This window comes from Scardinius erythrophthalmus (genome assembly GCF_964197995.2).
Source record: "Scardinius erythrophthalmus genome assembly, chromosome: 7".
NCBI classification, from domain to species: domain Eukaryota; kingdom Metazoa; phylum Chordata; class Actinopteri; order Cypriniformes; family Leuciscidae; genus Scardinius; species Scardinius erythrophthalmus.
In genome coordinates, this window is record NC_138227.1 from 18246763 (window position 1) to 18263115 (window position 16353).

The 16353-nt window shown below is 40.8% G+C and overlaps 1 protein-coding gene across 2 annotated transcripts; it reads right to left on the bottom strand.

Annotated features, from left to right (window-relative positions):
* Positions 1 to 1085: 1085 nt before the first annotated feature.
* zc3h4 (zinc finger CCCH-type containing 4) lies at positions 1086 to 16287 on the bottom strand. 2 transcript variants are annotated; one of them, XM_081371291.1, is made up of 14 exons: positions 15989 to 16287; positions 12833 to 13064; positions 9647 to 9754; positions 9264 to 9495; positions 8851 to 8999; positions 8359 to 8455; positions 8136 to 8272; positions 7942 to 8043; positions 7627 to 7738; positions 7393 to 7502; positions 6864 to 7309; positions 6449 to 6774; positions 5974 to 6216; positions 1086 to 3798 (listed from the first exon to the last, which is right to left on the bottom strand). In XM_081371291.1, exons 1-14 carry the CDS (start codon positions 16066 to 16068, stop codon positions 2183 to 2185), a joined length of 3990 nt encoding a protein of 1329 aa, XP_081227417.1. In that variant the 5' UTR covers positions 16069 to 16287; the 3' UTR covers positions 1086 to 2182. The 2 variants fall into 2 exon arrangements, with proteins under 2 accessions (XP_081227417.1, XP_081227418.1); XM_081371292.1 differs by having other exon boundaries at positions 14708 to 16271.
* Positions 16288 to 16353: the final 66 nt, after the last annotated feature.

Below are 16353 nucleotides of genomic sequence, written 5' to 3' on the forward strand. Positions count from 1 at the left end.
AGCATATATACAGTGATGCATGCAAAAGCAAAGTTCTGCCTAAGGGGTCTTTCCTGTGTTTGCCTTTCTAATGTTGTATTTTCGCCTTTGTGCCCCTATTTCTTTTTCTTTTCTATATCACAATAATATTGTAATGTTTTTTTTTTCCTGTCAGACCACTAGTAAAAGTGTTACTGTGAATCCTATCCAGTCTCTTTCAATCAATAACTCACTTACAGTAGTGTGTAAATTTGAAATGGATATATGGCATACAGAAGCAGCGCAGCTTTTCAATACAGTAACTGTCATACAAACTGTTGCCATAGTTTACATCTGGTAATAATAACAGAGTGCAGTGTTTTATTGACAACATGACTAAGCATTTTGACTATCTTGTTTGTGAACACTGCAAGGTCTTTTCATTCTGATGGCACTGATATGTTCATTGACATGAATACTTGCTTTTGAGAGATGAACTAAAGATTTGGACTAAGTTACAGGCTTTTGCAGGTAATCCAATGTGTGGTGCTGTTTGTACGAATTGTTTTGAGAATGCACATACTTCTTTGCAAATATTAAGGATGATTTGAGATGCACCAAAGCGACTGAGAAAAACTGTAAGTTGACTCCTCGGTTGACATTGGTGATGAGCCAGTCTTTGAAGTGCCATAAAGGTAACCAACGTGGCAATTAAAGGGATAATTCATCCAAAAAGAAAAATTCTGTCATTGTCTACGCATCCACATGTCATTCTCATATGGCTTTATTTCTTCTTCTGTGGAACATAGAAGATTATTATTATTATTTTTTACAAAATTATAGTCAAAACCAATATTATAGTCACCAAAACTGTTTGGTAACCAATGTTGTTCTTTTTGTGTTCAGCAGAGGAAAGGAAGTCTTGCAGGTTTGGAACGACTTGAGGGTGAGTGAATGATATCAGAATTTTTTTTTTTTGCCATACCTTTTTAAAGCATGCCAACAGTCAGAGCTTGGAATGTTGAAGACCTGGAATCTAGAGGAAATGACTCATATGGTCAGACACAAAGAATCATGATACAACAACCACCACCGATTCACCCATTGTTTGAGGTCCTGCTAGGTTTCAATCTGGTATTGCCTTTATTAAATACTTCACAATTTCACCTACAATGAATGGTTACAAAATGGTTACCTTTTGTCAAATATGGACACTTTTCAATTTACAAAGCTGTCATTTTGCAGAGAGGCAACCCAAAAACAAAAACCCAGATACTTCAGAGCAGTCAATGAGACATGCCACGTTTCAGGGAAAGACCGACAGAGCTGTGAGAGGACAAAAGAAAGACATGATATAATTTCCCTCAACATCAGCTGTTGAGCAATTCAAGTTAATTTACAAACCAGATGCAAAGAATATGTACTATACACATGTATATATATTTATATTTATATATATACACATTCATAAAATGGTTCAATTGACAGCCATGTTACAAAGAAAAAAAAAATAGCAGACTGCTTAAGTATAAAAAATAAATAAAAATGATCTCACATGTGACAAACACGTACAACAGTAGGTCTGATCTGTGAAGTGGCATCGACAGACTAAACACGAATTTGAAACAATAGGAATATAAGGGGCATCCATACAGACATGAAAAAGGAGCTAACTAGTCTAAGCAGAAGAAATATAGCTAAAATTTCTTAAAAGGATCTAAATCACTGGTGGGAAACAAATGGAAAGTGCCAATGAGCAACAGGAACTAGTTCAGTTCCACCTCAGGAGGCAGAGGGAGTGGCAGTAAATGAAGTCTCCCTGCTGCCAGGTGGAGCAAGTCAGTCGGCAAACTCAAGGAGGATGATGTGGTGGGGTTAATGGGTCATAATCCAACAAACCTGTTTGGTGTAGGCTGATTAAATTGTTTGTCTTTTACAATGCCAAAATTAATGTAATTCAGTGTCTCTTGATGTACACACCCATAGAGGTCCTTAAAATGACATTTATTTAAACGTTTCTTATTTGGTTTTTAAAATAGACATTTAGTTTTCATCTTTCCCTCACTAGTACAGACTTAATCCCACCCAAACCCAACCGTCCAATAGAAATATATATGTGAATACTGTGGTGTGTAATCTGGCAGGGGTGAATCTTTATATATCAGGTATCAGTGAAGCCACACACCTAAAAGTCCTAAAGCAGCTCACAACAACACAGTAGAGTTCACTGGCAAAACGGTGACGCTGTGGGGTCAAAGCCTTTGAAAACGTCCTTTAGAGAGGCATTGTCCTGTTCAGTCGTGTCAGGCTGGGCGGGGCTATTGCCGCCAAACGGGCTGCCGGTGCCGCTTGGTTTGTTGGCCTGCTTTACCATGGAGAACAGTGTGGATACAGGTAGGTTGTGGACCCCAGCAGGCTGCTCTGCAGAACCAGTAGGGCCCTGACCAGCTGTGGTTGGACCACCTGTAGCAGGGGTCCCTGCGGCTGTGCCTGCATTGGGCGAAGGTGAAGGTTTGGGTCGAGGGCGATTGTAGCTGTTGTAGCGATCCGTAGTCTGCTCCGTCGAGCTCTTCTCTGGTTCCGGCTGGTCCAGTGCAGACTTACGCACAAACAGCGGCTCTTTAGATTTGGGCTTAGCTGAAGCTGCTGTACTTTCGCTTGACTTTGGTTCAGGGGGAGGGCTAGTGTTTCTAGTTGCCCCTGAACCCTCTGCCTTGTCTGAGCCCTGAGTCCGAGGATCGTACAGACTGATGCCGCTCAGCACGCTGCTGCTGCTGCCACCACCACTACCTGCACCGCCAGCTCCCACGCCTCTAACCGACCCTCCTGCTGATAGCAGCCGAGGGTCATAGGGTGCGATGGTGGGGCTGGAGGAAGGTGGAGATAAAGAGGCAGCTGGGGGAGATCCTTGAGGAGCAGGTGGATCAGAGGTGGACTTAAGGGCAGATTTCTGTGGCTGGAGTCGGGGGTCGGCAGGGGCTTTTCGTGCCATGCGAGGGTCAACAGGTTTCTCGGCAGAGATGGACGGAGGTGACGAGATTCCTGTAGAAGCACCTTGAGTGGGGCTGGATGAAGTGGCGTTGACAGTTTTGAGGATTCGGGAGAGCAGCTCAAAGTCTGGAAGGGTAGAGGAGGATTGATTCGTTTGCTCAGCAGGAGGAGCAGTAGAGGGAAGAGAAGCGGAGTGGTGCTGGGGCTGGGTGCGAGACAGACGAGGATCTACGGCGGTAACTGGAGGGATGCCAGGGGGCAGTGGGAGCAAGTCTTGTTTGGGAATGGGGATAGGGATGAGGTCTTCAGGACTCCACAGCACCGCCTTAGAAAACGAAGGCTTGTTCAGGACTACATCCTTTTTGATGTGGCTGAACTGCTGTAGTTGGGAGCGGGGATCACGCAAAGCCATGCCCATTAAAGGGTCGAGAGGGATGGGCACAGGCTTGTCCCTCAGCATCCTCTCACCCTCCTCTTCCTCATTATTGGCTGGTGCGGTCAACGGAGGAGGTTTGTACACAAGCGGAGGCTCTGGTTTAGGGGCATGGGCGGCTGCATGCCGGGCAAGTCGGGGGTCTGAAGGGGTAGGAGATAGGGAGGATGAAGCACTGGCCTCGGGTGCCTGAGAGTCTGTGTTCCGGGACAGACGTGGGTCTCGTGCCAGCCGGGGGTCTGCTGGTCGGCTGGGTGGGAGTGGAGGCTGAGACTTTTGTAGACGAGGGTCACTTGGAGCTGCATCCTGCTTGGCAGGGCCTTGGGTCTGGGTTTGTTGGCGTAAAGTTTTGAGAATGGAAGTGACACTGCCACCACCATCCTCGTCTTCACTGGAATACCAGTTTGCTGAATCTCCTGTAAGTAAAAGGAATTGATTTAGACCGATTTAGAGCTCAATCTAAAGGCTTGGAATTGCGTCCATTTTGGTTGCATATGCTCCTGAAATTGTATCTGTGTGACCTCAAAATATATTTGGGAGCATTTGTGCAAGTGCAAATAGTTGTAGAGTTGCAAAATGTTTTAATTTCTCTACAAAACGTTTGGTAATTTTTGCACAGCATGTGCCTGCTATGAGCTGATACAGTGACCAGTCCACCGTTATATCACATAACCAATTAAACTTCATCTTTATGCTCTTAACTTTAAAGCAGATTTTAGGTTAGTTAAAATTAGCTGTCAATCTCTCCCTTTCACTGCGCTCTGTTGTCATGTGACAGGGAGCTAGCTAGCACACAAAATGTAAAGTGCTGAAGAGAGATGAAAAGAACACGGTTACATATCACATACCCAGCACATGATTTGTCCTGGTGAACTACTTCACTAAAACGGTCCCACACTGTACTTTTCTTTCCTTCCTTCCTTCCTTTTGTTTTGTTTTTAATTCTCCTTTTTTAAATTGATCTCGGATCTGTTTTGCATCTATTGCAACTTAAAAAATTGGACCCTGCAACTGCGAGTTTAATGAGAGTCTGCAAAGTAGTGCCCGACAAAAAAACATTAATATTTCCAACATAATGTTGGAATAGACTTTTATCAGAATTATCTGTATATTTTTAGTTAAGGACGTTAAGTTAGTTAAAAGTTTCTTAAGGATAAATAAAGATCTTATTTTACTAATGCTGTAAACTATATAGGGAGCCCTTACTTGCACATTACCATTATATTAATGGTTAACAACAGAGCCCAAACTATTAGCCTAAATTCAGTTGCTATTTATTTTTAGATATGATTTTAAAAAAAATTATGCAAACACGTAAACTGCACATAAGGGAGTTGTGTAAGTCAGTATATGTTTTAACTCCAATTCGTTGTTGAAATATAACCATTTACACACTGGCTTTCATTTTCATGACAGACATTTTTAACATAAATTAAATAATCAAGACATCACTAACAGGTTAAGTAAAATATAATTAATATATAGGCTAAATTAGTACATATATTTAGCGAAAGAGTTCTCTAGCTGACTAACAAGCTGGTCCACATTGGTGACTTGCCTGATGTAAATGTAATGCTACGTGGGATTTTGTCTACAAGCTGTTTTGTTCTTTCCGCCATTGAAACACTGAGCGATTACACGAGATATAATACATTTAAGTAAGTTGTACTGTATCTTTCAAATCTTCATTCACATTTATTAGGAAGAGATGATCGCGTTCACTCACTCTCTGCGCGCTGCTGCTTTAACTGAGGAGCCTATATAGTCATCTGTCAAGACACATTAAAGAGCATCAAAACGGGATTTATTGTTTGAATTTCGTGATAAGATGGACATAATTTGAAAAATGACACGCCGTTTCTATTCGAAAGTAACAAAACGCGGAGCTTATTGCGATTATTGGTGGTTAGGTAACAACACTGTATTCGTCTTGTATACACAAGACACAAAAATTTGCGGGGTGAATACGTGTACCGCTACACCTCTAATTACTATTTGATCAAATGTCAAGGAAGAACAATTTGTTTTGTGACAACCTCAACAATGGACTAGGGGCTGGGCGGGGCAGCAGGGGGTGGAGCAAGTTCAGTACACTATGAGAGTATCGCGTCACGTACCATGGGTGGTGTATCGTGGTTTTACCAGTGCTACCAGTGCTAATAAAAAGTTTATTTTGAGCCCTGAATCTGATTTTCTTTTGCTGGTAGTCTCATCTGAAAACATCAGCCTCTGTTAGTTTCAGTAGTATTAGTGCAAGAAAGCACCATCTAGTGGAGGGACAAGATATTTTGGTGGCAAGATTGCACAACTCCAGGCCAGAGGATGTTTACAGTATTATGATGTTCTGGGCAGGGTCAAGCTCTGTGCAGAGTCCTTGAGATGTTTCCTTCCCAGAAATAGCCTTGGCAAAATATACATTTGAAGTCAGCACTTTGAAAACCTCAGCTATTTGTATGGCAACAATGAAATCAAAATGCTTTCTTGTAAAGTATTTAGGTAAAAAAGGAACATTCCTTTATAAAAGGTATGCATGTTGTTTCTATAGAAAATATATGTTATATGATTCAAGAAATGAAGTTGTGCAGTAGTACCTTCATTCTCCCTCTCAGTTCCTCCTCCTTCAGCCAGCCTCTTGGCTCTCTCCTCATCTTCCTGCTGTTTCTGCTGGAGTCTCATAAAAAGCACACGCTGTGCTGGGGGCAGGAAATCTGGCACTGCCATCCCAGGCTGATTAGATGGGCCTACATTAGCTGCACCCTCTACATTTCCAGAGTTCTGGTTCCCAGGTGACTGATCATTGAAGTTTCCACCACCTACTCCTTGAAAGTTGTCACCTGTAAAGAGGCAAAGAATGGGGCTGAATACTAATGTTTCATAAATAGAGCAGCGTAGGACAATAAAGCAGCTCAACTGGTACAGCATGGTGCTGGCCAAAACAAGGCCATATACTTTCATTTAAAATCAATTTGGATAAAAACATCTAACAAATGCTTAAATGCAACTGTGCTTTTGCATGCTCTGAATTTACAAAACCAAAGTTGCCAAATGAATACCAAATGAACTCACCATCTCTTCCATCTATTGACATGACTTGCTGCTGCTGGTAGAAGTTATCATAGAAGTTGTTACCAGATGATCCACCACCTGGAGGCATCATCCCTGGGTTTGGTGGTCCTTCTCCCTGGCCAAAATTCGGCATCATTGGCGGTCCTGGTGGAGGGCCTTGATTCATGTTAGGTGGGCCCATAGGAGGCATATCATGAGGACCACCTGGAATCATGTGTCCTGGTGGCGGGGCACCGGGAAAGCGAGGTGGAGGTGCACCTGGGGGACCTGCAGGAGGGCCCTGAGGTCCTGCAACACCTGCAGCAGCATTACCAGGACCTGGTCCTCTGTAAAAGAGTGCATCTGTGTCAGTATATTCTGTATGCGGCAAGTAAGTAAACCAACATGATTTGATAGAAAGAAAAAGTCAGCTAACCTGACACCCAGTTTTTGTGCTAGCTGTCCTGTGGGCTTCACCACAATCTCAAACAAGGAGGGGATCTTCTTCCCAGCATTTCCTCCACAAGCAGGTGGTGGACCCATAGGAGGCGGAGGAGGACCGTTGGGGTTTAGAGGCCCTTGGAAGGTGCCTCCATCTGGGCAGGGAGGAGGGGGGCCTGGGCAGGGCCCAACTCCAGGACCAGGACCTGGGCCAGAACCAGGGCCTGGAGCTGGTGGACCACTTGGAGGGATATTTCCATGTGGGGCAACAGGCATTCCAAATTCCATAGGCGTGGAAGAATCCCCTGGAGAAGGTCTTGGTGGAGTTGGGAGAAGACCAACACCAGGGGGTGGTTTTGGAAGTGGGTTAATGCCTTGCTTTTTTAGTTCCTCAACCTCTTTCTCATCTTCTGCACCAGCTTCTGCATCCTCTGCCAGCATCTTTATTGGGAAAAAAAAATGTGTGATGTTAGTGAGAATGCACAGAAACAACAACTCTACAACTACATTTAAAATATGATCACCTTATCCAGCAGCTCTTGAGTATCTTCTGTTAGGGACTCATGAGAGAACATGCACTCTTCACCATTCACACAGTTCCCTGTGGTATGGAACAACTTGCAAGGGAAATCACGTGCAGTGGAGTCAAGGAGTTATTTTGACACGTGTGGAAACTTGCTCTTTTCAGAGTGCAAGTCCTTATATAGATAATAATAGCTTATATGACAATACCAGCAAGCAAAATGACCAAAGGATATCATGCATGTAGGGACAGTTTTCTGCTCGTGCACAGAAACCAGTGATGTAAAACTTGCAGAGTTCTTTCTTCTTAGGCAGCTCAATGTCATGGCTGAAGTTACAGTGGTCACCCTGATGATAAATTAACAGCAATTAGTACAGAAATAACTATTATTGTCAACAAGTCATATAAGATTTTACATCATGTTATAAGTCAGACATAATTCATTTATTTAAACATACAAAACTTTTTAATACTCAGAAGTAACAAAGACATCTAAACTGTGTTTCAACCAATTTTATCTGCAATATCAAAATTGGATTACTGTGCTTACCCAAGTACAGCGGCCCTCAATATAGTATTTACAGATGGCTTTCCCCTTCTTGTCCGGCCCATGTTTCTCCTGCTCATGTCTCCTCGGGCCTCCAGATCCATCCTAAAGCAGTCAGAGAACAAACAAGTCAGATGCTAATTTATGTTCTGCTGATTAAATATGAACCAAGTAGATCATCTGAAGAACTGTCTTACCCCCATGTCCATTTCTCCATTGTTATCTTCATCAGGACCCTGGTCTCCTCCACGGCCCCTCCCTCGATTTCTCCCTCTGCCCCGGTTCATTCCTCGACCTCCTTTCCCTCTCCCGCGACCTCGTCCACCTTTCGCACCTGAAGAAAAAAAAAATTAGAAATGAAAAACACTCCAACATAATATAATGCTTTACCTCCACATCTGTTAGTCAAGCAGAACTCACCCCGCCCTCTGTCCTTCGATTTCCTGTACTGGTTTAGTTCTTTTGAAAAGTCATCATAGTCATCATCTCCCATGTTGTCATAGTCATCCTCTCCATACTGTCAAAGAAAACATGCATGCTTTAGGGGTAGTAAAAGACAAACTGACCGATCTAATGTGTATAGCTTGCCTAGTAATAATGACAGATTTTATAATCCGAGATATGGAATGGATGGGATATCTGACCAATCATGTGTTCTCCAGTTATTAATGATTTTTGAAAAAGATTTTTCGATTTATACTCACATAAATGCAATTTTAGCCCATTAAATATTTTACAGCAGAGCTATATTCCCTATAGAAATGTAAGGTTTTTTTTTTCAGATTTTGTTAACTGTTTTTCTAGGCCTGGAAATCACTATTAAAACATCCCTTACATGTCCATGAATATAAGAACACTGGATATGCGGTATGAGCTTTGTTTGGTGTTTAACACTTGTGAATTATGACCCACCTCCATCTCATCTCCATACATGCCATCACCATCATCATTCTCTCCTCCCATTTTGCCCCGTCCTCTTCCTCTGCTGCCTCCTCTCCCACCACGTCCTCTCATTCCTCCTCTGCCTCGACCTCTCTGGTTCTTCATGCGGTTTTTGCCACCTGTGTGACAGTAATAAGGGTCAGCAGATGTAATTACACAGACGCTGACACACTGGTGTGAATTCACACACTTTGAGCCAGAGAATGAAGTATGCAGACACTGAACATGTGATACTAGTTATAATTATGACACTAACTAAACGACAAACTCCACACGTCTACCTGCACATTATTAGAAATAATGTATAGCACTTTTGTTGATAAGCATTCAGCCAAAGCCATTCAAGCCAATTTATCTAATCTTATTTTTAAATTAACATTCACCTCTGCCACGTGGACCCCCTCCAACCTCTTTGGCCTTACGATACTGGTTTAATTCCTTGGTGAAATCATCATAGTCATCATCACCCACTTCCTCATCCTCTTCACCTTCATATGTTTCCTCCTCATAGTCATCATAGCCACCATAGCCCTGCTTGTCCATCTTCATATAGTTGCCTTTCTTTGGGATGGGTCCTCCATGAGCAGAGGAAGCAGGAGGGTAACCTCCTTGAGACTACAAAATATAGACTGGGATTAAAACCTAATCTGATTGGTTGGCCAGTCTAGGTAGTTGTTGTGTTATGAATGTTACTTTAAAATCATGTATAAATGTTTTACTAATATAAATGTTACTTTAAATAGAACAAAAATTATGTTTTACTCACAGTGGGAGGATACTGAGGGCTGTATTCCCTGTACTTCCTCTTTTCACTGGGACTGTAATCTGAGTCATCACTGTAGTCTGAGTGGTCATCGCTGGAAGATGCGTGCCGCTGCATTACACACAAATACATTTGATAAGATGATACAGATGATATAGACTATCCACCACTAAAGCCCCTTTCACCCAGCGCGATGATCCCGGCAAATTGCCGGGAAATTGCCAGAACGCCTTCTGTGTGAACTCAAACACGACCCGGGATTGATGCCGGGTTGAGGACCTAGTAACATTGCCATGTTCAGTCCCGGAACGCGTGCTGTGTGAACAAAAGCCGTAATAATGCCGTGTCGTAGTGATGACGCTGAAGCCGGGATTGTTCGCCTGCTAGTGAAATGGTACGTAATGCGCAAGTTTATGATCGAATCAGAGAAAAAAAATGCACAAACGTGGTTTCTCGAGAGAGAAATTGTAGCTCATAAGAAAACTTAAGACGCTGCTGAGACATTACAAGTCACATCGATGTCACGTGTCTTTACGGGATTTGTGCGTGAATGCACTCTCTGATTCCGCAAAATCACTGGCAGTGTGAATGAACCAAAATCAAACGAACCCGGGTCAAATCCCGGGTCACTTTATCCGTGTATTTTCCAGAATCTCTGTGTGAAAGGGGCTTAAATGTTTGTGGTCAGTAGGATTAAAAAAAATAAAATTTTCAGCAAGGACACATTCAATTGATCAAATATGAAAAAATTTGACTATACCAGCATTTTCCTCTAGCATTATGATCGCTGTTGAACAGATTCTTAAAGGGATGGTTCAGAGTAAAATCAACCTAGGGTCCTTTGCACCATGACCTCGAGCCAAACACCCCCCCCCCAGAAGCCTTTTTCCCTTGGTTGAACATTATTAAATTTAGAGCTTATTTAGAGAAATCAGCCAAATGGCTTAGTGCAGGCGCTAACGGATCCAAGGTTGTATCTCGTAAATTACAAATTATTGCAAACTTACACAGTAGTACAAATAGGTTCTGTACTCATAAAACGAGGCATTGGAAAGTTTGTACGGACATCAGCAGTTTATTTAAATACCACTTGCCTGGCGGCTCATGCTACTGCTAACCCGCACGTCGACGTAAGTTTGGTACCATTCTGGGTATTATTATAATTTACGAGATACATCCTTGGATCCGTTAGCGCCTGCACTAAGTCATCTGGCTGATTTCTCTAAATAAGCTCTAACTTTAATAATGTTCAACCAATTGTTAGCCAATCACAGACATATATGTTGAGCACGTGAATACAATGGCCAATCAGAGGTGTTTAAAAATCCGTTCAACGGTACTCAAAATGCTAGAGGGAAATGTTGGTATAATCACTTTATTTTAATTTTTAGTACCCAAGTCTGTACTTTCGCCAACACTAGTACAATGTCACAAAATACTTCAATTTCAAATAAATGCTGTTCTTTTGAACTTTCTATTCATCAAAATATCCTGATAAAATATAATGGTGCCTACCAAATATATATACTACAATATTATTGGTAAAACCATTGATGTGATTTAAACTAAAAAATGATTAAACACCACAACTGTTTTCAACACTGATAATAATAAGAAATGTTTCTTGAGCAATAAATCAGCATTTTAGAATGATTTCTGAAGGATCATGTGACACTGAAGACTGGAGTAATGATGCCGAAAATTCAGCTTTGCCATCACAGGAATAAATTATATTATAAAATTAGTGTTATCAGTTAAACGTGTTATTAAAGGCGTTAACGCAAACCCATTTTAATGGCGTAAAAAAATTTATCGTGAGATTAATGTTCTTTTGGCCTAGCAAACTTTGTAGTTTTTTCCACATGCCATTGCAACAACTAGTAATGTTAGAAAAACTACAACACCACATCAGATCTAGCTAGACCGGAAACAAAACAACAGGCATGCCGCACACACTTGTTTGGGCTTGTGAGCCGGCCCGTTTCACACATACTCCGTCTGCAGTGCGTATGCGGTGCAGGAGCAGCACGTGCTATAGTGCTCTATATTAAAGAGTATGTGTGAAACGGGCCTTGCACACTGCCTGCGTGACACGTGTAACGTGTGCATGCTAGAAATAGAACCGACGCATATTTTTTACGCGACACGCAAGCGTTTCCAGGCAAAATAGAATAGGAAAAGATGTTTGTATGTCATTATGACATGAATACATATTAATAAATGACATTTTGATGTTTGAATAATGTTTTGACATAAATGCAGATATAAATGTAATAAAAAAAATTTTTTATCGATTTATAAATACTGCACCTGTCAATACATAATGAAATATTCTGTAGCCTATTTTGCCGTCAATACTGCCGACGTTGTCTTTGCTGCCATATGTTTAACATGAAGTATAGGCCTTCCACAACTCTCTCCCCATATGTCGAATATATCACCAATGAGGCTTACCATGTCACCTATCAGCAGCAGCGCCGAGTCAGACACGTTTCTGGTGTGCAAAGACATAGAAAACGCCACGCAGTTGACGCCTAACAGAAACGCCACGCTCACGCCACGCAGCCAGTGTGTCGCCGGCCTAACGTTACGTTTTGAGTGGATGGCGAGCGCGAGACGTCGAAATGGATGCCAATAAGATTCTGAATGGAAAGTTTACTTTTAAAAAGTTGCCAAATGGTTCCATTGACAAGACCAAAGTGATCTGTGTGTTTTGTCGTTGTGAACTGAGCTATCATCGCAGCACGTCCAGTCTGAAATACCACTTGATGGCCAAGCACACAGCTGATGCGAATTCTCTGATGCGATTATTTGCTCCAAGTGAGAATGTTAGTGTGAAATTGAACACTACAGTATATGCCAATGTTGTTTTCAATAAAAAAAACATTTGCACAAAGCAAGCCGATCCACTTTTCCATGTTGATAAGAGCATTAAAATGAGAAAAAAATAATGGGACAAATCAAGGGACATTTAGAATAGATAAAAATGTGCAATTAATTGCGAGTTAACTATGACATTAATGCGATTAATCGCAATTAAATATTTGAATCGTTTGACAGCACTATTTAAAATATATTAAAATAAAAAAGTTATTTTAAATTGTAAAGAAATTTCACAATATTACTATTTTTATAATATTTTGGTCAAATAAATGCAGTGCTTCTCTCAATATCAACACAACCACTTACCTTGTGCTTAGATTTACGCTTTTTCTTGGCCCTCCTTTTCTCTTTTTCACGCTCTCTCTCCCTCTTTCTCTTTCTCCTCCGCCGATGTGACTTTTCATCATCCGATTCACTGACATGGTGTTCTTTGCTGCGGCGAGGTTTATCCTGGGGATCAGCTCCCTCACCGCTGGGCACCTCTGCCTCTCCGCCATCATCCTCCAACTCGCCTTCTTCCAGTTCCCCATCTTCTTGCCTGTTTGACATGGAAAACACAGCAAGAACATCACAACTCTGAACAGGACTACACAGGATATTATTTGTTTTTTTGACTCACTGCCATTTGAGAAATCTTGGTCTTTGATAACTGGTTAGTTGCACAAAGGCTACTGTTGTCAAAAGCTGTGCAGAACAGAACATTAACTCGATTGATTGCTTTTTAGGTGGGCCTTCATTCTCAATTCTGACACGGCGACTTCTGCTGATCTGGCTATTAACAATTCACATGTCTTTACAATGTAGATAACTAAGCCATTTGGGATGTCTTAACAGCATTTTATCTTCAAACTTTCAGGCAGTGAGGGTAAAGCTAAAGGGCAAGAGAGATCAACAGGACTGCCAGTCTACAGACGTAATACTATAATTTAGTTGCTTCAAGCATCACACTAGTGGTGTCAAATGTTGACTGATTATTTGTCACATGGTGAGAACAACTCAGAGTCATTACAGAGCCGCTCTGTTTATAGAAGGTGTAACATACAAGTATATACAGGACACCTGGTGGTAAACACTCATTACATTCAGGCAGAACTGCCCTTTAAAACTACGATAAGGAGTTGCCACATAAGACATAGAAGCATTGCTGCACTTTAAAATTGTGCATTGCCAAAACATTATCACCTAACCACTCAACTTTGGCCTATAAAAACAACAGATCCCTGCAATTCAACTTCTGACAAGAGTGAATGTGTGATACCAGACGAACTGCAATGCAAAGCTGTGTGTGAGATACGATTCAAAAGATAATTACCACAGAAGTTAAACCAGCTGCATAATGTACAAAAAAGCTTTACTTGCAACAATCAGTAGGCTAAGTGATGGCTATTTAATACTCTCAATCATCTTACAATCAGTATGAAGTCTACATGAAGGTCTTAATCCAACCATTCCTGTAAACTGTATTAGAAGACACAACTTATTCTACTAAACTTTAAATCCTCCAACTATGTGGATATTTTTCGGGATTCTTCCAAAGCTCTTTTACAATTACAATAAAGAGACAAACTTCTTTTCTCAATGGACTGTGTACACAAGATCTGGCATTAAATTAGGCTAAACTCATGTCATCTGCTCCTCTGACCATGTAATGTCTTTAAAGTATTACAGAGGGAATCAATTGATGAATTATGACTGCATTAACTACAAATCCCTCCGTCTCTATCAATACAATCTCCACAAGCATTTATATCATGTTGTGAATAAGAATCTACAAGCTTCAGCAGTTATCTAACAGCTCTAGCGAGTCTCAGTGAGGGAAGATCTTTCACTCGTGCTTGTTATTGAACATACTGAAGTGCCAAAAAAATATGGTCAGACAAAAACCAGGCCACACTTGTAATAATTACTTGTCTAACACCTTGCGAAAATAACTGTCGAAAGAAAGGATCCCAAAGTAATCAAGGAAGGGATTTCTTAGTCATTTAAAAGTGTTGCAAGAAAATCTTGGCAGATAGACAGCTTGAGAACTAGCCTACCTCTACTTTTACTAAAGAAAAGTTACTAACAAACTTTGTTCACTTAGTATCCAAGTTATAAGATACAATATCATGCAAAGACAAAACAAATGTGACTACAAAATACTGGCCTTCATATTTCTGGTAATGAACTGAAAATACTTACTGCGAAATATTAAATTTATGCATAAATGATTTTCATGGAAGGTGAAAGGTTGCATTTGGGGCATTTGCAGACAATGGTGGTATGGTTAAGAACCTTTGTGTTTTGCTTCATGTTTTGGTAAGACCTTGAATGCTTCTGAGACATTGGACAAATCACTGGTTCATAAGGGATGCATGTGCACATAAAGCTAACTAGTTTACAACAAAACTAGAGTATGTTGAAACAGGAGCACCTTTTGTGGAACATTTAATAGATTATTTACAATACGTTATAATATGATTTCTGTATCTGACGTGGAAGACTTAATTTTCGTTGTTAGTTCCTATCCAAATGTCGTACTGTTACTAAAATGTATCATGTTAAATCAGTAAAATTTTAGAATAGACAAGAATAAAATAAATGTCATTAAAAATAGCTTTACTAACTACTTACGCTACAAGAACTTCATATTTGAAAATATTGTGGTATAATTATTTAGTGACTTTAACGTTAAAATAAAAAATAACGTTATCAATAAATCTAAGTGCGTAGCTCGTGACACTTAGCACACAGGCTAAGTGCTAAAACGGTGACAAATTAAAATCGCCTATCTTAAATCGTGTTATTACATTAAGATAAACTGAATCGTACTGTATTCGATGGCTAATTAAATGAATTGAAAGAATGGTTAATCAAGCGGGCAAGTCATAATCCATGCTAGTCCGTGGCTATTCATTAGCTTCTGTTAGCCGTGTTGTTGTTGTATTTTACGTAGTCGTCGGCTAACTGTTAGCTTTAGCGTTGTCCGGGCCTCGCGATGGAAAAAGATACAAATTCCTTAATGCGTTACCAGGGATGAATTTTACCACTTATCCGCCACATTACGTACAATTTGCGTTCGTTATTAAAATTTTAATTGGATATTAATAACCAAGATCTTGTTTACTCGTTTTTTTTTCTTTTGTCCGTCCGTTATTTATCTGTGATGAAAACATTGAGTTACTGGAGCAATGTTTTGACGTAGTTGTGGCCCGCTTGGTCTTCGATCACTTAAAAAGCTTCGAAAAGTGACGGAAAATGTAAATTTGATCATATTCTGAATGTTTTCCTGATTCGCTTGTGACCTTCCAGATTGCGCTGTTTAACGTTTCAAGATGGCGTTTCGTTACCTCTGTACGTTTCCCAGAAAAGGCGACTTTAATCCCTTTGAAAAAAAAAAAGCAAATGCCCGTGCTTTTGTTTTTTGGAAAAAAGCAAAGGACAAATCAATAGTTGGATAGAAATATGATGATATTACTCGACCTTTCGTCAGTGAGAAGGCTGTTGTGTTCGTGGTTGGCTGTTGGGGAGTTTGGATGGACAGTCATGCTTTCCACAGCCATTTCCTCTAACGTACTACATTCAGTGCAAAAAATCAACTGTCTTATGCGTTACTTGACTTTGATCTACTTGTTGATTGGCTTTAGGAAGAGATTCAGTTCATAGTAGTCAATTCCCCCCTAACAGTTTAAAAGAGAAACAGGTTGAAAACGTTCCTGAGGTTCTCCGTCCTACAGTTGCGATGTGAAATGAAACTCATTCACTTAAAATGGCGATGCTTCTTCTCCGAGGAGAAGGGGACGGGCTAATGTGACGTGAGACGTGACGTCGTCTGTCACGGAAATGAC

Bases quoted from the DNA above. Each gene is read 5' to 3' on its own strand.
- zc3h4 (XM_081371291.1), bottom strand. From the start codon at position 16,068: ATGGCTGTGGAAAGCATGACTGTCCATCCAAACTCCCCAACAGCCAAC. The intron at 13,065-15,988 runs GTCGAGTAATAT...CATGTCAAACAG, and splicing joins AGCCTTCTCACTGACGAAAG to GCAAGAAGATGGGGAACTGG. The intron at 8,273-8,358 runs GTGAGTTCTGCT...TTTTTTCTTCAG, and splicing joins ATCGAAGGACAGAGGGCGGG to GTGCGAAAGGTGGACGAGGT.